This window comes from Thermobia domestica, chromosome 7 (assembly GCF_964235325.1).
Source record: "Thermobia domestica chromosome 7, izTheDome1.hap1.1, whole genome shotgun sequence".
Lineage (NCBI taxonomy): Eukaryota > Metazoa > Arthropoda > Insecta > Zygentoma > Lepismatidae > Thermobia > Thermobia domestica.
In genome coordinates this window covers 132,032,583-132,055,939 of record NC_137460.1, presented here as the reverse complement: position 1 = coordinate 132,055,939, position 23,357 = coordinate 132,032,583, and the positions used below count along the sequence as shown (strand labels likewise).

The 23,357-nt window shown below is 34.2% G+C and overlaps 1 protein-coding gene across 1 annotated transcript in view; it reads left to right on the top strand.

Annotated features, from left to right (window-relative positions):
• LOC145688944 (putative glutamate receptor) overlaps positions 1-23,357 on the top strand; it is a 134,768-nt gene that overhangs the window by 73,829 nt on the left and 37,582 nt on the right. The window contains exons 4-5 of the mRNA XM_081763109.1: positions 11,077-11,388; positions 14,147-14,247. Coding sequence (XP_081619235.1) covers positions 11,077-11,388; positions 14,147-14,247 — 413 coding nt within the window. The remainder of the gene's footprint in view (positions 1-11,076; positions 11,389-14,146; positions 14,248-23,357) is intronic.

The following is a 23,357-nucleotide window of genomic DNA, read 5'->3' as shown; positions in this document are numbered from 1 at the left end:
ATGGAAAACTTACAAGAAAATGATCTCTCATACAAAGATTAATATCCCTTATGAAATCCGTTATTCTTTATTAATCTTTTATCCTTTGTGGCATACTATGTACGAGTTTAGCACATTTTGACTTCAATTCAGCATCATAATACCACAAATTGTTGATCTCCTCGATCAACTGATGTTTCGTTGTAATATGCTTCTTCTTTAGCTTTTCCTTCATAAAGCTCCAAGGGTTTTCAATCGGGTTCATATGAAGGCTATCGTCCGGCCACAGAAGAAAACCAATTACGTTGTTCTCGAAGAATTGTGTCATAGTTTTGCCCCGGTGGCATGGGGCTTCATCATGCATAAATATGAAGTGTGCGTCAACAAATCAGACTGCAGTCTGGTGAAGCAGTTCTTTTTTGAAGAACTTGTAGGCATTGGTCGTACTTCATTGTTCCGTCTTTTATATACAGTTTCCCAGGCTCAAAGACAGACATCATACCCCGACCATTACTGAAGTAGGATGCTTCACGGTTTGTTGAAGGCATTCCAACATGAATTCCTCTGCAGGTCGACGTCGCACATATTGTGAAAGTAGTAGAAAATGGATCGATCTGGGACAATATCGCTCAACTCACGAGCCCCTGGGAAATTGAGCACCTTACACCGTGAACCCACGGTCTTTTACGACCTCCATTTTAGGGGTGAATTTATTCCCTTTTATGAGCACTTTTTTAGGGGGGGTGTACTCGTTCTCTTTTATGACCACATTTTAAGGGGTGAACTCGTTCCCTTTTATGAGCATATTTTTCAACCCCTACGAACACATAACAGAACATAACAGAAGATCAGATAACAGATAAGAATATGAAACACACAGCAGAACAAATAACACATAAGAGTACGTAACATAACAAGGGTGTATTCATTCTCTTTTATGAGCTTATTTTTCAACCCCTATTTTAACATAGGAGATAACACATAAGGTTACGAACACATGGAAGAGCAGATAACACATAAGGCTACGTAACCCACAGCAGAGCAGATAACACATAAGAGTACAAGGGTGAACTCGTTCTCTTTTATGACCATATTTTTCAACCCCTATTTTAACATAGGAGATAACACATAAGATTACGAACACATAGAAGAGCAGATAACACATAAGGCTACGTAACACACAGCAGAATAAATAACATATAAGACCAAATTTAGTAATTGGTCATCAACTACTACAAGCTCCAAAAATAATGACCATCAAGGTCAAAGGTCAAAATACTTAAAACCTAATAACTCGAAAACGGAGCCACATATTGAGATGGTGTTTCCAAATTTAGTAATTGGTCATCAACTACTACAAGTTCCAAAAGAATAACCTTCCAGGTCAAAGGTCAAATATTTAAACGCAAATAACTCTTAAACAGAGCAACGTATTGAGGTGCTGTTTCCAAATCTAGTAATACGTCATCAACTATTACATGTTCCAAAAGTACTGACTATCGGGGTCAATGGTCAAATATTTAAGCCTTAATAACTTTAAACAAAACCTGTGTGACCTATTCAATTTTGTATCAAGCAGAGAAAAGTGAAGAATGAATAAATATGACTGGCTTACTTCGAGAAAGAAAGCAGATATTTCATTTTAACTAGTTGAGAATTTAAAATCATCTTGTATTATTTAAACAAATGAAAGGATAAATTTTATACCAACGAGAAATGCCATTTTATACCATTTTGTATTACTCCAATAAACGAAGGAATACCAGAAAAAATAAGTGAAGAATGAATAAAATTTAGGTGGATTATTTTCTTTTGTACTGGAAAAGAGAAGAAGAGCTACTTTAACTAGCTCATTATGTACTGTTTAAACAAACGAAAATTAACCATTATGTAACTTTTGAACTACTGAAATGTTCTATTTTTGTATCAATCAGAAAAACCCGAAGAAGGATCATTTTAACAAGTTGATAATTTCTGTAACGAAAGAATAATTTCGATGTTCTACTTTTGTACCAACGAGAAAAAAATGAACTAGCTGAATATACGAAATAATAAATTTAAGTGACCTATTAAATTTTGCACCAATGAGAAATGGCATTTTAACTGGCTCAGAATTTTACTACTCAAATAAACAATGAAGTATTTACTTTTGTACCACTGAGAAAACAAGAAATTGCACCATTTTGGAGTATTTAAATAAACAAAGGAATTATAATTTGTGTCAACTCTAAAATCAATTAAACGAAGTAATGCATTTGAGTGAGCTATTTAATTTGAAAAAACCGAAGTTGAGTATTTTATACCATTTTGTATTATTTCAACAAACAAAGGAATAAGCAAAAAAGGATCATTTTATATCATTTTAAACTAGTCTAATAAACGAAGGCATAAATATGAGTGAGCTATTTAATTTTGTAGCAACCAAAGGATCATTTTAACTAGCTGAGTATTTTCACGAAAGAACAAAATTGTACTAATCAGAAAAAGCGAAGAAGACCCATTTTAACTAACTGAGAATTTCCGTACCTTTTTGTACTATTTAAACAAACGATGAGATAAATTTGAGTGGCCTGTTTTTTGTACTAACCAGAAAAATCGAAGAAGGTCCAATTTAGCTAACTGAGAATTTATGTACCTTTGTACTAGCCCAATGAACGAAAGAACAAATTTGAGTGTTCTACTTTTTATACCAAACATAGAAGAATCATTTTGTACTACTCAAATAAACGAAAGAAAAAAAACAATTTAACTAGCTCAGAATTTATATACGTTTTGTTTAGGAGTCCTACTTTATGTACCAGCGTGAAATGCCATTTTAACCAGCTCAGTAGTATTCAAATAAACAAAAAACCGAAGAAGGATCATTTTAACTAGCTCAGAATTTCTGTACTTTTGTGCCATTCAAACAAATGAAAAAACTAAATTTGATGGAGTATTATTTTTTGTGCCAAGCAGAAAAAGGAAAGAATTTCTACTGACCAGAAAAGGCGAAGAAGGATCATTTTATACCTTTATGAGCTATTTAAATAAACGAAGGAATAAATTTGAGTGATCTATTCAATTTTATACCAATCAGAAGAAAAGCAAAGAAGGGCCATTTTAACTAGCTGAGTATTTTTGTGCTACACAAATCAACAAATGAATAAATTTGAGTGACCTATTCAATTTGGTATCAACAAGAAATACCATTTTAAATAACTCAGCATTTTATACCTTTTTGTGCTATTTAAATAAACGAAGAAAGCGAAGGAGGTCCAATTTAGCTAACTCAGAATTTTATACCATTTTGTACTAATCAAATAAACGAAGGAATAAATTTTTGTGACCTATTCAGTTTTGAAAACAAGCAGGAAAAGAAAAGAATTAACATTTTGTACTAATCAAATAAACCAAGGAATAAATTTAGATGGCCTATTTAGTGTTGTACCAACCACGAAAAAAAAGCGAAGAAGTTCCATTTTAACTAGCTCAATATTTCTGTACCATATTAACTAACTCAAAGAAACGAAATAATAAATTTTGAGTGGCTTAAGCAAAGAAGGTCAATTTATACCTTTTGTGCTATTAAAACTGAGTGACCTATTCAATTTTATACCAAGTAGAAAAAATTGTGTTTGCAATTAAACAAACGGAGAAGGTCTATTTTATGTACATTCTGTACTACTCAAATTCTACTTTCTGTACCAACCAGAGAAAAACAAAGAAATACCATATTCTGCTACTCAAACAAACGACGGAATAAGCTCAGAATTTCTATACCTTTTTGTGTTATTCAAATAAACGAAGGAATAAATTTGTGTGACCTATTCACTTTTATAGCAAGCCCCTTTTAGTTTTATACCAACCATGAAGGTCCATTATAACAAGCTCGATATTTTTATACCATTTTGTATATTTTTGTGTCGTCCAGAGAACAATTTAAATTGACTCTCACTGACAATTCAGTTGCCAGAGTCCAATGTTTGTAATATTACAATGCTACAAATTGATCCATTTGAAAAATAATATAGTTAACAGTTCAAGTTCTTCTATTCTTACACAATCAAATGCATATGCTACAGTGGGCTCAGTGTTCATTTACAGAATTAAATAATTGTTTATCTTTCTCTAAAAACATTTCTACTATTTTGTTGATATAATAATCACACTCTGTAATGTATTCATATACCAGATTAAATTTTTTCTCTAAAGTATAAGTGTTCTTAATATTACAACCTTTAAAATGCTTCTTTAAATAAAGTTTATAGATTTTCTCTCTCATTTCACGTTTAATTAAGATCGTCCACACCTTTTGTAATAATTCGTAATCATACTGCAGCAAACAGTTGTGATCTTTTTCATTTTCATTATGTTCAGAACATGCTTCACATAATAATACTGAATTTGGGGTATACTCATTAAATAATTGTATAACACATGTATTACTAATACTTTCACTAGTATACCCGCACTCATTAGCTTCCACTTCAAAACAGGTAATATTTGAAATACTGTTATCATCACTTTCTGGTAGTATTTCATCATTATATCTATTATACCGTCTAAAATAATACAAATCTTCTATTTGCTGTGTTGGATATATGATTCTCACTTTATCACGTAATTCATTTGGCAAATCGGGGTCAGACGGGTGAATTAACAGTATAGGTTTTTCGTTTTCACGCTGAATTTCTTTTTCTCTAGGTGAAACATAAACAATTTCTATGCTAGTCATTTTTCTGCTCTTCAGCAAAAAACCAATCAAATAAATAATTTTATATATCTACAATAAAAACATTCTATGCATTCTCCGTGTTTAATTTTATGTTTTCAAGGCAATATAACATCATGATGTATGTTCTATTATTTTCCAAATATACTCCATAAACTTATATTCCATTATAATAAAATACATAAATGCAAAAATATATATTTGTCTTTTTGAACTTAGACGAGAAAGGAAAGTCTAAAAAACATTGAATCGTTGAGCAATAGGCAGTACCGTAGGACCCACACTATACTAGCAATACAACTGTTAGGTAACGCATTCGTAACGTTGCTTAAATATCTGCCGCACTGTTTATAGATGGTATGGAACATGGAACTTTGAAAACTTTTTTTCCTTGATGACCTGATTCTTCTGCTGTGATAAAAAATAGCCAAGCATGCTGTCATAATTTGTCATCCTTCATCAGTTTTCTTTAGTACGCTAATTGCTATGGAGTCTGCTCTACAGAATTAAGATAAAATTCAATGTATAACGCAACTCTGGTTGGTTAAATCTTACGTTCAAATATGTAGTTAATGACCGGAAAAATTGAGACTTCAGTGTAACACCACAAAGGTATAAAATTCTGAGCTGTTTTCTACTGATTGTTACAAAAATGAAATAGAGTAATACAAAATGGTATAAAAATACCGAGCTTGTTATAATGGACCTTCATGGTTGGTATAAAACTAAAAGGGGCTTGCTATAAAAGTGAATAGGTCACACAAATTTATTCCTTCGTTTATTTGAATAACACAAAAAGGTATAGAAATTCTGAGCTTATTCCGTCGTTTGTTTGAGTAGCAGAATATGGTATTTCTTTGTTTTTCTCTGGTTGGTACAGAAAGTAGAATTTGAGTAGTACAGAATGTACATAAAATAGACCTTCTCCGTTTGTTTAATTGCAAACACAATTTTTTCTACTTGGTATAAAATTGAATAGGTCACTCAGTTTTAATAGCACAAAAGGTATAAATTGACCTTCTTTGCTTAAGCCACTCAAAATTTATTCTTTCGTTTCTTTGAGTTAGTTAATATGGTACAGAAATATTGAGCTAGTTAAAATGGAACTTCTTCGCTTTTTTTTCGTGGTTGGTACAACACTAAATAGGCCATCTAAATTTATTCCTTGGTTTATTTGATTAGTACAAAATGTTAATTCTTTTCTTTTCCTGCTTGTTTTCAAAACTGAATAGGTCACAAAAATTTATTCCTTCGTTTATTTGATTAGTACAAAATGGTATAAAATTCTGAGTTAGCTAAATTGGACCTCCTTCGCTTTCTTCGTTTATTTAAATAGCACAAAAAGGTATAAAATGCTGAGTTATTTAAAATGGTATTTCTTGTTGATACCAAATTGAATAGGTCACTCAAATTTATTCATTTGTTGATTTGTGTAGCACAAAAATACTCAGCTAGTTAAAATGGCCCTTCTTTGCTTTTCTTCTGATTGGTATAAAATTGAATAGATCACTCAAATTTATTCCTTCGTTTATTTAAATAGCACATAAAGGTATAAAATGATCCTTCTTCGCCTTTTCTGGTCAGTAGAAATTCTTTCCTTTTTCTGCTTGGCACAAAAAATAATACTCCATCCAAATTTAGTTTTTTCATTTGTTTGAATGGCACAAAAGTACAGAAATTCTGAGCTAGTTAAAATGATCCTTCTTCGGTTTTTTGTTTATTTGAATACTACTGAGCTGGTTAAAATGGCATTTCACGCTGGTACATAAAGTAGGACTCCTAAACAAAACGTATATAAATTCTGAGCTAGTTAAATTGTTTTTTTTCTTTCGTTTATTTGAGTAGTACAAAATGATTCTTCTTTGTTTGGTATAAAAAGTAGAACACTCAAATTTGTTCTTTCGTTCATTGGGCTAGTACAAAGGTACATAAATTCTGAGTTAGCTAAATTGGACCTTCTTCGATTTTTCTGGTTAGTACAAAAAACAGGCCACTCAAATTTACCTCATCGTTTGTTTAAATAGTACAAAAAGGTACGGAAATTCTCAGTTAGTTAAAATGGGTCTTCTTCGCTTTTTCTGATTAGTACAATTTTGTTCTTTCGTGAAAATACTCAGCTAGTTAAAATGATCCTTTGGTTGCTACAAAATTAAATAGCTCACTCATATTTATGCCTTCGTTTATTAGACTAGTTTAAAATGATATAAAATGATCCTTTTTTGCTTATTCCTTTGTTTGTTGAAATAATACAAAATGGTATAAAATACTCAACTTCGGTTTTTTCAAATTAAATAGCTCACTCAAATGCATTACTTCGTTTAATTGATTTTAGAGTTGACACAAATTATAATTCCTTTGTTTATTTAAATACTCCAAAATGGTGCAATTTCTTTTTTTCTCGGTGGTACAAAAGTAAATACTTCATTGTTTATTTGAGTAGTAAAATTCTGAGCCAGTTAAAATGCCATTTCTCATTGGTGCAAAATTTAATAGGTCACTTAAATTTATTATTTCGTATATTCAGCTAGTTCATTTTTTCTCGTTGGTATAAAAGTAGAACATCGAAATTATTCTTTCGTTACAGAAATTATCAACTTGTTAAAATGATCCTTCTTCGGGTTTTTCTGATTGATACAAAAATAGAACATTTCAGTAGTTCAAAAGTTACATAATGGTTAATTTTCGTTTGTTTAAACAGTACATAATGAGCTAGTTAAAGTAGCTCTTCTTCTCTTTTCCAGTACAAAAGAAAATAATCCACCTAAATTTTATTCATTCTTCACTTATTTTTTCTGGTATTCCTTCGTTTATTGGAGTAATACAAAATGGTATAAAATGGCATTTCTCGTTGGTATAAAATTTATCCTTTCGTTTGTTTAAATAATACAAGATGATTTTAAATTCTCAACTAGTTAAAATGAAATATCTTTGCTTTCTTTCTCGAAGTAAGCCAGTCATATTTATTCATTCTTCACTTTTCTCTGCTTGATACAAAATTGAATAGGTCACACAGGTTTTGTTTAAAGTTATTAAGGCTTAAATATTTGACCATTGACCTCGATAGTCAGTACTTTTGGAACATGTAATAGTTGATGACGTATTACTAGATTTGGAAACAGCACCTCAATACGTTGCTCTGTTTAAGAGTTATTTGCGTTTAAATATTTGACCTTTGACCTGGAAGGTTATTATTTTGGAACTTGTAGTAGTTGATGACCAATTACTAAATTTGGAAACACCATCTCAATATGTGGCTCCGTTTTCGAGTTATTAGGTTTTAAGTATTTTGACCTTTGACCTTGATGGTCATTATTTTTGGAACTTGTAGTAATTGATGACCAATTACTAAATTTGGAAACACCATCTCAATATGTGGCTCCATTTTTGAGTTATTAGGTTTTAAGTACCTTGAGCTTTGGCCTCGATGGTCATTATTTTTGAAACTTGCAGTGGTTGATGAACAATTACTAAATGTGGAAACAGCACTTCAATACGTTGCTTCGTTTTTGAGTTATTAGGTTTTAAGTGTCATAGAAAGGGCGTATGCCACATAAACTATAGGACTCAGGTAAAAATAGGTATGATATTCGTACTCAGCATGGTCGAAAACCCCCATATGCCGAGTTTCATCCAAATCGGTTCAAATTGTCATACAAAGGGCGTATCCCACATAAACTATAAGACCCAGGTAAAAATAAGTATGATATTTGTAATCAGCATGTCCGAAAACCCCCATATTCCGAGTTTCACCCAAATCGGTTAAAATTGTCATAGAAAGGGCGTATCCCACATAAACTTTAAGACCCAGGTAAAAAGAATTCTTTGCTATGTAATCTGCTATGTCCGTAGATAGGCCAACTCCATGTATTCTTTACTATGTTAAAATAAGGGTTGGAAAATATGCTCATAAAAGAGAATAAGTCCACCCCTAAAATGGACTATTTTTAAATAGAAGTGGACTTCGCTATGTTTCGTAGTCTCTGTGTGATTTCTGTTATGATAAAATAGGGGTTGGAAAAAGTACGTAGTCTTATGTATTATTTGCCATGTTCAATTAGGGGTTGGAAAATATGCTCATAAAAGGGAACGAGTTCACCCTTTAATCTTCACTATGTTTCGTAGTTTCTGTTTGATGCGCTATGTTCAATTAAGGGTTGAAAAATAAGTCATACTCTTTTGCTAGTTCTGTTATGTTCGTTATGTTCTGCTATGTTAAAATAGGGGTTGGAAAATATGCTCATAAAAGGAAACGAGTTCACCCTTAAAATGTGCTCATAAAAGAGAACGAGTCTTATGTGTTATCTGCTCTGCTGTATGAACCTTATGTTACGTAGTCTAATGTTCTGCTATGTTAAAATAGGGGTTGAAAAATATGCTCATAAAAGGAAACGAGTACACCCTTGCTATGTTACGTAGTCTTATGTACTCTTCTATGTGTTCGTAATCTTATGTGTTATTTCCTATGTTAAAATAGGGGTTGAAAAATATGCTCATAAAAGAGAACGAGTTCACCCTTGTTATGTTACGTATTCTTATATGTTATTTGTTCTGCTGTGTGTTACGTAGCCTTATGTGTTATCTGCTCTTCTATGTGTTCGTAATCTTATGTGTTATCTCCTATGTTAAAATAGGGGTTGAAAAATATGGTCATAAAAGAGAACGAGTTCACCCTTGTACTCTTATGTGTTATCTGCTCTGCTGTGTGTTACGTAGCCTTATGTGTTATCTGCTCTTCTATGTGTTCGTAATCTTATGTGTTATCTCCTATGTTAAAATAGGGGTTGAAAAATATGCTCATAAAAGAGAATGAATACACTCCTGTTATGTTACGTACTCTTATGTGTTATCTGTTCTACTGTGTGTTTCATATTCTTATCTGTTATCTGATCTTCTGTTATGTTCTGTTATGTGTTCGTAGGGGTTGAATAATATGCTCATAAAAGGGAACGAGTTCACCTCTTAAAATGTGGTCATAAAAGAGAACGAGTACACCCCCCCTAAAAAAAAGTGCTCATAAAAGGGAATAAATTCACCCCTAAAATGGAGGTCGTAAAAGACCGTGGGTTCACGGTGTAAGGTGCTCAATTTCCCAGGGGCTCGTGAGTTGAGCGATGTTGTCCCAGATCGATCCATTTTCTACTACTTGTGAACGTTCATCAGACAAGAAAACACACGATTCGTCACTGAAACATACTATTCTCCAATCATCAGCAGTCCAATGTTCTAGGCCTCGTGCTCATTCGAGGCGCTTCTTTGCCATGATTGCAGTAAATTTTGCTTTCTTTCTTGGCCTGAGTGCTTTTATTCCCTCAGCACAAAGAATTCTTCGAACATTTTCAGGCGAAATACCTACAAAATACTCAGCCATTTTTTTGATTAAGTCTCTAGAAGTTGCGTTTCTATTTCCCAGAGCCAATGTTGTTAGTTTTTCGATACCTCTTAGCGATAGCTTTGGTTTTCACCCACACTTCCCAACCTTATTTTGCTAATACATTTGCTTCTAACTCATTGCAACGGAGATTTTACTCATTGATTTTTGCCCTATCCCAACTCTATTAGCAATTTGTTTTTGTGTATATCTTCCTTCCGCCAGAAGTGTTTTGACAATTTCTACTTTACGCGGAGAAAGGTTTCTCTGGCTTTTCCCATTATGCCGCGATTACAAGACTTCACAGAATAAAAGATTAATACACAAAACACGTCATGATCACTTTAAACTGGCCCATTCGAACTATTGACCACTTTGAATGTCGTAACTGCTTAGGACTGCAACCACAATTCTTTTTGATTTGTAAATTTTTGATAGAAACCACAATAGTTGTCTACAATTGAAATACCACTTTCAGAACTCCCTCCCCTCCACTAATGCCATCTGTTGTTCAACGATGATATCACCACTTCAACTGTACAGTAAACAAGTGAAGAATTCTATGTTGGTGGTTTAACCATTAAATTACATATTCTAAAACTCCGAAATTAGGAGTGCAACATGAACTTTGGATTTTTGGAGCGTGAGTCTAATAATTTGAACACTTCTGTGTAATCAAGACAACATAGTAGACATTAACATAGATATAAATACAGTCAAAAATCTTACTTGTATGTTAGTGATACGCTGTTAATAGACGGTGATTTCTTTCTATTTAACCTTGAAAACTGTCAAATGTTTCTGCACTTTGTTGTTCTAACACATCTACTACTGCATAAGGGGTTACAGATAGTCTATACACAACATCTCTGCTTCGAAGATAGTAAATATGGTAATATAGTCAGTTAGAACTTAGGTTGATCGTCCTTAAATGTGATAGTATATATGATAATATGGGCAATTAGCACTTAGGTTGATCGTCCTTAAATATGTTTAAACTTTACTTTATACCTCGCAGGTGTCAACAAAAGGACTCTATACATATGACAACGATTGGTTCATTCTGCTGGAACCTGATTGGAATATGGAATCTTTATTTGATAATATTTACATACCATTAAATTGTTTCACCTTCGTGGGAGTAAAACCTTTGACATCAAAGGATAATGTTACTTTCTTCGAAGTATATCGAGTAAGTCGTGCTCACTCTTTGACATTAAGGAAAATTGGAACATGGGCCCCAATAGAAGGTCTCCAATTTACCAAAGAAAACATCTGGGAGAGACGAAGAAATTTACAAGGTGTTATTATTTCAGCAGCTACTAACGAAGTAAGTAGGTTAATTGACAATTTTATTGTCTTTATCTTTCTAATATTAAACAAAATTGCTATCCTGCTACTCGTAGAAAAAAAGAGTTGTCGAACTCGGGGAGAGGTTGCTCGAAAGTTTTCGAACTTTGACTTTATAGTTTCTGTCACTTTTTCCTCTAAATATCGCCTGCTCACATTAGTTTTTTAAATAATGGTTTCCGTTTATTTAGTAGGTGTTAAGCGTCTTTGCTTTATAGCTTATTAGTATTGCCAGTTGAACAGAAACCCAGAACATAAAAAGTGGCAGTAAGTGACGGCTTCCATATACCCTATTATAAAGTTTGCAATATTTGTGCTCATTTTCGTGATACGTTTTATTATCCGTAAAGTTCTACTTTTCCCCGAAGGAGTTGTCCCCAAACGTCAATGACTACCTAATTTTCGAATTAACTCCAAATTTCATTTTCCACCATTAACCATAACGAGAGGCTTGAAATAAAAGTGTCAATAAGAATATTACAAATACTTAAAACATTTATTTTCCTGATAATTTAAAAATGTACTAGGTATTAATTATAAAGTTAAGCTCGTCGTATTTTATTTATACATTGATATGTCGAGAGTATATATAGCAAGGAAGGCTGTGTCATTGCCAAAAGTAGGTCGAGAATCGTTGCTTTAGGACGAAGAGACTTCTGATTCTTTAAGAAGTAATATGCACCTACCGCACTTGGAAGAACAACTTTATCTCCGTAACATTGCGTAAAAGTTTATTTACCATACATCACGTGACTTTGTCATTTACACAGGAATTTCATTAGATGCAAATAAGGAATTGAAGAACCAATCAGCTCATTTAATAGCTCTCATGATTCTAACTATAAAACCCCAAAAGGTAAGCTCGAAATCTAAGAAGCAATTCGAGAAAATAAACGTCAACTTTGTGTCAAATGAGGGCAATGCAAAACATTCTGAATATAAAATATAAATTAACAATCAGAGCTTGATCGACTGCCAAAGTTAAGTTTATTTTCAGTAAATCACTTCTGATAAAAACGCCTCCAAACTTTACCATCTGCAACATCCACATGAAAAGTGCGAGTTCTACAATGTGGACCAAAAGTCAGATGATAGAAAAGGCTTCTGGGGCGGGATCTACATTGGCCATATTTGATGTTTCGGAAATCTGGCACCTCAGAAATACAAGTGACCACTACGACTGCCATATTGAAACCCGTCATCTTAAATACTGTATAACTTCTGTGTTTTAAATACGGTGGTTGATACGCGACGCATATTTTTATGCAGTATTTTTGCATAAGTGCAATGCCATTGACGGTTTTGTGTTATCAATAGCTGTTCACTGTTTCTGATGTTGATTCTCCCATAGCACACCCTTAAAATAACAGTCCTCTGGAACAGTGATGTATGTCACATGCCTCTTCCATTCCCCATGCACGGCAGCTAGCAATGTCTCTGGACTATGGGAGCACATGAATCCTACATTTGCATCACCAAATGTTGTAAATTCCGACAGTGTACACCATGACTTAAACGTAGGAGACCTTACAATTGGAAGTCCAGTTACGTGAGGCCGAGAGAGGATGGTGGCCAATTTATCGATGTCTTACGCCTTATCCACCTTATAGGAAACTGCTGATGCAGATAATTCTACACACTACGTTCACAATGAGGACGGTATCCATCCTGCTGGAAGAACGTTTGACATACGCCATCCTCTGACAAAACTAACGGCAGAATCATCTCATACTGTAGGATCGTCTCATCTCGCAACTGCAGGCGTTGGTCAAAGTTCAGTGTGCCGTAGATGAAGAATGATTCTCGTGTCAAAAATATCATGCCAGGCTGCAATCGTTTCGCCACAAACTGTTCGTGATCTATCAATTCACACATCACATAAAACAGTTAATACTGTGTACGCCACCTCTAATAAATTCGATTAATATTACTAGTTGTTCTCTCCAAGCATATTACTAACTTAAAATTAGTATTATTAGTTTAAATCGTGCTTAGTTGAAAATTCTAAATCTTTAGATTTAACTTTCTTTTTTTGAAGTTTACTTATCTAACTTGCGGTTACACAGATATTTATGCTCAAATGTAAATACGGTCACGGCTGTAAATCTCGTTAAATATTGCGCTGCCCTAAGGTAAATGGTAAAAACTGTCTGTAGTTTATATAATGTGTTTATGTGTGTTAGTTGCTGAATTATACTGTGCTTGACATTGAATAAATACTTTTGGATATTATACTCTTATAAGTAACTACAATCTTTTTTATACATTTAATACGTCACTTGTCTTAATAATAAACAGCGAAACACGTTCATGTTAAACATCACCACTATCCATTTTCAAATAAATTCAAGCAGACAGGGAACGAGCGGGATTGCTAATTATTAAGAATTAACGCTACTCATGGACTGAGAAGTTTATGTATTATAAATAGATTTTAATATAAAACAGTATTACTCGTGTCCTTTTTTGTACCATGTAATTCAACAAAACCATTATTAGGACGTATTTCTCAATGATTATTCTGATGTTGCTTAAAATATCTTACAATGCAGTTATGTCGAGAACATTGAAACATATGTAATGCACTGATTAGAATACAATTCCAAAAATAATGAAATCAACTTAGGAAAAGAAACAAAACTTTAGATCAAAAATATGTATGGATAGTGTTTCACGAATTTTCAATAGTGTATTACTTAAAGTAAACTTTCCGTTTACAACTTTGTATGTTTCCATAGAACCCTCCAGCAACTGTTGTTCGGAAGGTGGATGGTAACATTGTAGTAGAGGGACTTCTTGGTGATGTTTGGAAACAACTGGAGAAGATGTTCAACTTTACGTAAGTGTTACAAGTACTGCTCTCTTATCCATTGATTTTCTATTAACTATTACTTGTGACTATTTATTATCAATATAAAATAATACTGACAAATGTCATTAATCCATCCATTCTGATCGTAGCAAGAAACAGAAGTGATAACATTTTATCATGAAGTCACACTCAATTGCGCAACTGTGTGACAGAACTGGACACCTGTGCTATATGCATGGACGCCAGAAGTGGGGCCTCCCACCCTCTGGCTCACAAAAAATGTTTTAAATTTCTTAAGATTTTCTTAATACAAATAAAAAATACCAAACGTAATATAGCAAACAGGGAGATGAGCCCACCTAGAAAATTTTCTTCGGGCGCCCGTGGCTGTATCGTATTACATTTGTTGTATCATGAAAGTTGGAATATGTGGATACTCGTGCTGTATAATGGTTATATCTCTTTGCTCAATCGATTCTCGATAAGAGGATATTGAATGCACTGCAGTGTTTCAAATCCATCTTTAAACTATAAATTTCCTCTAATAGAATAATTCCGGATGAAATGGGTGTTACAGAGAATTTGAAGTTCTAATTGTGCATGTATTTAAAGCTTAATGGTAACTTCGTAAACTTGGTAGCTTCCAGTACAAAGTAATCATAGCCTATGTATTTTCATGTGTGTATATAATATCAGTAGTTAATTAAATAGTAAAAAGTGAACTGCCCAAGTTTTGGGATGAAGTGATCAGGTATATGGGTGTGAAGTAAGTAGGTAGAGTTGGTTGAAAAACAACTTTCTCTCTTCATTCATTGTGAGCAATCGTGCACAGCTTTAATATAAAGTACTACAATAATATTGCATTATATATGTGTAATTGCATACACAGATTAGTATTACCTCAACGTGCATATGGTAACAACTAGTGGTGGGCACAAAAAAGGTTTCTCAATTTTTAGAAGAACCGGTTTCTTTTATTTTCAAAACTGATTCGGTTTTCACCGAAACCGGTTATTAGTTATCTCCAAAACCGGTTCGGTTTCTCACCGGATCCGGTTTCGGTTTTCTTCAAAACCGGTTTCGTTTTTTTTTTTTTTTACAAAATTTGTATTTCTGACCAGACTACTGTTTCGTTGTTCTCTGGAAACCAATCCCGGTTCCACAGAAATAGTTTTGTGTTTTCCAAAAGTTTTCACCGAAGCCGGTTTCGGTGAAAAACCGAACTGTTTTTTTAGAAAACCGAGGTCGGTTTTTCCGGTCTCCATTTTTCTAGAAACCGGTTTCCGGTTTTTATAAAAAGCGGTTTTGCCCATCCCTAGTAACAACATGCAACCTATTAATAGCAGCTCACAGTATTGATGATACCACACACAACAGCTCTGGCACAGTACGTGAGGCTGGCGACAGACATATCACATTTGCACACGTTTTTAATTTCCGAAGTGTCTTCAAGATATGATTCCACCTGAAGAGGCTTACTTTCTCATGATCTCAATCAAAGTTAATATTTCTGATCTCTGTTTTGATTGTCCTCTAGCAGCGTATTTCAGTGAGATTAATGTTCCTAGAAGAGTAGATTTATGGCTGTCTCATCTCCAGGGGCCGCGGTGGCTCAGTGATAGTTTAGGTGGCCGTGGTGGCTGCAATCGGGACCTGAGTTCGATCCCAGCCTGCGCCAAGTAAACTTTGTGGTGGACAAACACTGTGTGCGTGGGTTTTCTCGGGGTTCTCCCGTTTCCTCCCACTTACTTCATTCCACCATTTCATTCATTTCTCATAATCACTGTCTCCTTTAGACTAGCCGGCATAATCGTGGGGCGTAAAACTTAGAGATTTCATTTCATCTGTCTCGTCACGAAAATTCTGTCTCATCCCGTCTCGTAGGCAACACTAGCAAGGCGAAGATAGAATTTGTCGAATTTTATCTATCCCTGATTCCTGCTCAGCATATAGTGGCATTTCACGTTGGAATGCACCGCAAAATTTATTAACATTTTTCCATTTCTGCGTTGCTAGCTTATTTAGTGATGAGATTCCAGTGTCTCTGAAAACAGAGATACCGCTTGAAACTGAACCAGGTTTTCACAATGGTTAACTGAGTTGAGTTGATTTTGAGTTTAACGTCCCTTTCAGCAGCGAGGCTATATGAGACGGGACCTACTAATTAACGTGGAATCCGAACCACATGAGCTCCCGCCGGAAATTGAAAATGGTTAACTAAATAGATAGCTGAATATTGTTTTGTTACTATTTTATCCAGATATGCAAATATCCTTTTATTGCATGCTTGCTTGTAGAATAGACGTGGAGATCGAAAGAAGGACTAGGTAAACAAACTTCTGTTATGTCATGTTGAATATAGTACACCATCATTTTTAAGGACGCCATCCGTGCTGCAATCGTGCGTCGTGGGCTCAACAAAAGTAGGCAAGTCCTCGTGGTTTCAGGTTTACAAAGTGTTTTATTTACTCGAGAAATGCAGTTTTGTTGACATACACAAGATCAGCCATGAACTCTTTAGGCCTGGCGATAAGCTTTCTAAAAACTCAGCTTTGAACTGTTTCACCTTGGAAATTACAAAAGGTGGAAAGAAGTTCTAGTTGTGTTGTAACAGACAATTACTGTTATATTTTCACTCCTTTCTTTCTACGTAACGAGGGCCATGCCATGTTATTCCTAACTGGCTAACATTGCTCCTGGAGATTCACTATTTACAGGAAAACTAGTTTCATCGACACTACAGATTATTTCACCCTTATCCTGTAAATCAAAATCGGATATTTTCCAAAGTATCATAAAATACAGAGTACTGCACAATCTCTCGAGTTAAACCAGGTATACTAGCCCGTGAAATACCATAAGATGTCCGAATAGTAAGTTCTAGATGGCAATGCATACAATGACAGAAACAATTAATTCTGTCTTGCTTTACAAGTCTCTCTGTCAAACGGATGGCTCTCTCAGCCATCCCGCAACGAAACACTGCCTGACTAACATCTCATGATGAGGGAAATGCTTCTTAGAAAGAGGTTTCTAGCCAATATATTAACGCAGGCATTTCTGCGTTCATCACTAAATACAGGCTCACCACCAAATGTTTGCCATATTTTCTGCTGATTACATGCCAGCATAATATATAAAATGGAACATTAAACATTGAATTAACTCAAGTAGCTGCTTTTTCAGCTTCAACAGCTGGCTGCATACTTTTTGGTTGAAGATTCTTGCTTCCGCTCATACGTCCGTAGCTTGTGAAATAAGGGTTAAAATATTTTCGCTAGATAATGAATTAGTATTATTAGGGTGGTTCAACTTACAACCAGAAAGCTTATTTCGTACCAGCCTGTTTAAACATTATGAAGGGTAACGCAACACAAAAGACGCAAAAATCAATTATATCTGTTACGTCTATTATCGTACGCTAAAACACAGCGTTGTATTGCGCGTTTGCTAAAACGTTGTCGCAAACCGTTACGAATAAATACCCCCTTTTTGTCATCGTAGAACTAACGAAGAAGGTCCATAAACAGTGAGAGTTGAATTTTGATGAAAATTAGTGACAAGACTCAGTTCGAGATGCTAAGTAACGTAGTAATAGTCACTCGATGCGCAAATGCTTCGTTGAGCTGCTACACCGACGCCATCTTGAATTCCAATAGGCAATGTCCAAGAATACCCTTTTGGCATAAAAATGAAAACGTTTTTGGTAGATCTGACTTCAACATTGTAAACCGGGATAGGGCATCTATATGTGGGATTACTTCCAGTGCATGACCGCCATCTTGAAAGGCGCCATATTGAATCCCGGTCAAATATGATAAATGGCAAGGGGGTCATGTGGGGTATTAAATAGCACTGAAATTTACTCCTGAGTCCATTTCCGTAACCAATGTTTACATATCTGTTTTCAGTTCAGAGTTAGGAGCTCTCTCACCTACAGGAACATATAAAAACTGTTTGAGTTAGATTTGTGTTATGAAACATGGTCATGCGAGTAAATGCAGGGTTTTAACTAATGCAGTAGTAGTCATTTGATCCACAAGGGCCACTATACCAATAAGATCTTGAGCCTAGTGAGAGAAATCATTAATTAAATTGAAATGCCTGTAATGAAAAATGGAATGGCAGCACTGTAATAAATTATACCTATTTCAAAGTGTGATGGAATAGACTGGTGGTCGATGAAACACTTGTTTAATAGTGCTGAAGAGCAGAGAATACCAAAGGGATTGTTCAGATATATATATATTAGAAAATCCACTATAATCAGTAGGTCCAGGCTCCCTTAGCGTAGCGGGCATAAGTGTGGGACGTTAAACTGAATCAAACCAAAATTCTATTTTAGGCAGTTTTACATGGTCCATTATATTGTGTTTCCTTCTCCAAGCTTGAAACCTTACGCAAATTCCCTCATTGTTGCAGAATATTGCGTTCCTTTCCAATACTCATATTTGACAACCTATAATTTACCGTGCATATTACGAAGTTAAAATTCTTTAATGCATTTATTGTCAGTTTGTCTAAATAAAATCGATTTATCGCTGACGAATTGAACAATGAAGGGGATTTAAATTCAGTTCACAGTATTCTTAGAATATACACCTGAAAACTTAGAATTCACTTTTTCTTGTGTCTGTTGGCTGTTCTGCTATTAGTGATAAGATAATGCATACACACTTGCTAAGAAGAGTGGCTATAAAGATTATTACAAGATTCAATATCAAGTTGCAATCCATAAAAAGATCCTCTTCTTGCTTTTTCCTTCAATATTAAATAATTAAATATATGCATCTTTCCACCTTCAACGATAAAACACTAGCTTATAATAAGAGCAAGACTAGTTTTCATTTCAAAACTGTGATAAATAACTAATTGTAGGAGGTGTTTCGAGGATTTATTTATTATTTAAATCACGTACTTGACAACTCTAGAAGTTCATTTTGGGATTTGTTTATTCATGTGCTTTAACACTCACAGTGATATATATGGCTCTTTTTTGTGTTTGAAATACTCTATGGGAATGTGCTGAATTTCCCCAATATTGTACTCCGTACTATTAAAAACGAACAAAATGGACCTATTAGTTCTCTTGACTTTAGACTATTGTTTAGGGTATTAAGACATAGCACGCAGAATTTAGAGTTTTCCTACAGGCAATACTTGTAGATCAAGTGACTACTACCCTGTAGGCATTAGTTAAAACCCTGCAATTGCTCGCATCACCGTGTTCCATAACACAAATTTAACTTGCACAGTGTTTATATGTTTCTGTGGGTAAGAGAGCTCTTAACTCTGAACTGAAAACAGATATGTAAACATTGGTTACGGAAATGAATTCAGGAGTAAATTCCAGTGCTATTTGATACCCCACATGACCCCCTTGCCATTTATCATATTTGACCGGGATTCAATATGGCGCCTTTCAAGATGGCGGTCATGCACTGGAAGTAATTCCACATATAGATGCCCTATCCCGGTTTACAATGTTGAAGTCAGATCTACCAAAAGCGTTTTCATTTTTATGCCAAAAGGGTATTCTTGGACATTGCCTATTGGAATTCAAGATGGCGTCGGTGTAGCAGCTCAACGAAGCATTTGCGCATCGAGTGACTATTACTACGTTACTTAGCATCTCGAACTGAGTCTTGTCACTAATTTTCATCAAAATTCAACTCTCACAGTTTATGGACCTTCCTCGTACGAGGTAAACCCACGTTCAGCCTCTTCATTCGCGTGACGTCATCTTCGACACCAAATCACTGACTCGCCGAACAAGATACTATTGTTGCGCCCTCTCAGTTGACAGGTTGCTAGTTGTATATTTGTTGATTTTCTATGTTTTCTTCGTTTTTAATTACATTTTCTATGTGTAAATATTATTATTTATTTTGTACTGTACATATTGTATAAATAGAACTCATCTGCATTTGCTACATGACTTTAAAAGCTTTAACAATGCCCTCACGCGTTGTGTACGTCTGTAAAATGAACATACGAAATAGAAAAGTTGGTGAGAAGAATGTCAACTTCCATTCGTTTCCAAAGCAGGAGGATTTAAGCAATTGTAACATAATAAGGCCGTAATTTTGTCATCTGCAGTTGAGCCCAAGAAGTCTGTAGGTCCACACCCTGCTTATACAAGCCATAGTTTTATGAATTTTACCAAATGAATGAATATACTGTATACAGTAGCACAACGTGTTCTTTGCTAATACCACTTTAAATATCTCTTTTGTAATAATATTTTTGGCATTAATTTGCTTATTGTGCATCGCCTTATATAAAAGAACAAGTCCTGACTGACTGATTGATCAACGATCAGGCCATACCGCTTAAGTTAGAAACTTGAAATTTAGACAGGGTAGAGGTCCCACAAAAAAAGAAAAAAAAGAAAGAAAGAAAGAAAGAAAAATTCGAAGGGGAAGGGGAGAAAGAGCAGTGGAATTCCATATCCTGGAATCTTTGAACGTTAAAGACATGAAGTTTGGTATATGAACTTCTCATTTAAAATAATTATACACACCTTTTAGCGTTTTGTGATATTTGGCCTAGATGGGAAGAAAAAGAAATGGGAATGAAAAGGGTTGGAATTATAATTATTATAATAAGATGTCCATATCTCGGAATCTCTTAAGCTTAGAGACATGAAATTCAGTATTTGGACTTCTCAGTTAAAATAATTAGGTAAGCGTAATCTGATATTTGTATGTAAGCGTTTTCTGATATTTGCCCTAGAAGGGAACAAACCAGGGTAAAGTTACAATTGTTATAATCGGAAAGCCATATCTCGAAATCGTTTAAAGTTATTGGCGTGAAAATTTGTGTTTATTGTTTTTAATTTAAAATAATTAAAATTAAAACAATTAAAGACATGTTTCCTTAGAAAAAAGAAACAAGGGATTGGAGTTGTAATTAGTAAAATAAAATGGCCATATCCCGAAATCCCTTAAGGGTAGAAACATCTTATTTAATAATATATTTCAGCGTTTTTTAAAATGTTACCGTTAAAAGGGAAAAGAGGGGGGAACAAAAATTACTGGTTGCAATTGTTATAATAAGATAGCCATATCTCAAAATCCCATGATTAGAGAACTTAGGGATATAAGAAGTGAAAGGCCGTGGGAAAAAGCAAATGCAGGGGTCTGGACGCGAAGTTCCCGGCTAACCAAAGGCTAGTTATTCAATAAATAATCTGCATGAGCTAGACTTTACATACCGATTTCTGGGTATTGGTTTTTGAAGTCCCATGGTCTGGTTTTTGAATCACATAACTTTAATTCATATGTGTTTATTTTCTAATATTCACTAGTGATTTATAAGAGTATTTTAGAATGAAAATTGATATTTAGATTCATATGATTTTTCATCATTTATATCAACTTTATTTTCTTTATCAGGGTAATTTAGAAGATATTTATTCGAATATTTTCATAGCTGTGGCTTGTGTTATGCATAATTTCATTCTTAAGCAACTCCCTTTAATATGCTACATGTTTCATCTTTTTAATAATCTTATTATTTCTAAAATTATTTTAGATCAAGCAGGGAAAATAAAGAAATATAGTCCATTCTTTTCGGTTTTTTCAGCTGTTATTTTTTCCTTTCAACAAAAGTATGGAGGGGAAAATTGCTCTTGACAAGGAAATTAAATTAAGATAGTTAAGAAAACATTTTCTTATATCAGAAGCATGGGTTCAAGCAACGACCATCCGGAGTCTCTAGGATTTAAGTACAGACTAAGAGGATATATAATGGAAAGAATTCTGCCGTTTTATTTACTCACTTTAAAATATGTCAATTTATTGAAGAACTTTCTACGCAGCAGGAAACAGTAAGACCTGCATTAATTGAAGGTATATATCTATTTGAAAAAATCTGTACTGCAAGTGCATGATGAACTATATTCAACAGTGCAACTGTTGGTGCATATTTTATCAGAAGATGAAAATGAAAATGAAGGTCAAATGTGTTCATTAAATACGCATGACCTTGAAAAACAGTCTTCAATTTATAGCTGGGCGGGTAGATTTCAAATTTAAATCAAATATTCACAGCTCCCTGTCAAAGAACCTCTTCAAGGACTGCAATACAACTGGACTGCAATACAATTAATCTCAAAAGGAGGACTGACATTTCTATCAAAGGAACGTCTAGACACAGAGTATCTAACAAATATTGTCTTGAATATCATGCAGAATTTATCCGCAAAGGAAAGAGTATCATTAGAAAATTAACGGTATCATGAAAAATGAATTTGATAGTAAGTGTGAACCGAAAGTTTTAACATATTTTATCCAGCTTAGAACATGCATAATAATAAATGAAGTAAACAAGCAACTGAAAAGTTCTTCCTCCAAAAGAATATTTTACAAGAAAATGAAGTAGTGAAGTGAGAGAATTAAAATGTCAGTAAAAAGAATCTGATTGGCAAATGCAAGTGTATTAGGCCTACTGGGGATACCATTTAAGAAAGAAAAAAACGGACAATATTTCAGAGGTTGTCGGGTAACTTATCTATATAGAGAGGTGAAAGTTTGATTCTTTATTGAAATAATTGATTTATCCTACCTTTCATTCTATGTGCATTTTTTAAAAATAAAATATATTCCGATGCCGGAATAAAATTCCAGTAATATAATAGACATCTAAATTAGAAATAGCAAATAGACATCTTAAAGTCACGGCAGCAAGCAGACGACAGCGCGACTCCTATCCCGAGCGTGTGTCGAAGGTGACGTCATTGCGTGAGTGGGACGCAAACGCGTTCGTTGATGAACTTACCTTGTCTTATTTCTACCATGGTTTTTGTCAAGAGTCTGTCAAGAATTCGAACTATTTCGAGCACTGACTAATATATCCCTGTTTTTTCTTAAGCGAAGTAAGACACGTCCAGTTGTTTTGAAGTAGTAGGAAAATGAATAAGACTGTGCTGTTCAAATGTTTCAGAGCTGTCGTAAGCTGTCTAAATTACGGTACTGAACATCACCCATTACAATTAATATATACAATGAAATTCCTCTTCAATGCTGTGCATTAAGAGAAAAATTAATTGGATTTGTATTTGTCTCTTCAAAGCGCATAGAAATCACTTTAAAATAAAACAAAGAATTTGTGTAAGAAGCTTATTATTTACCCTT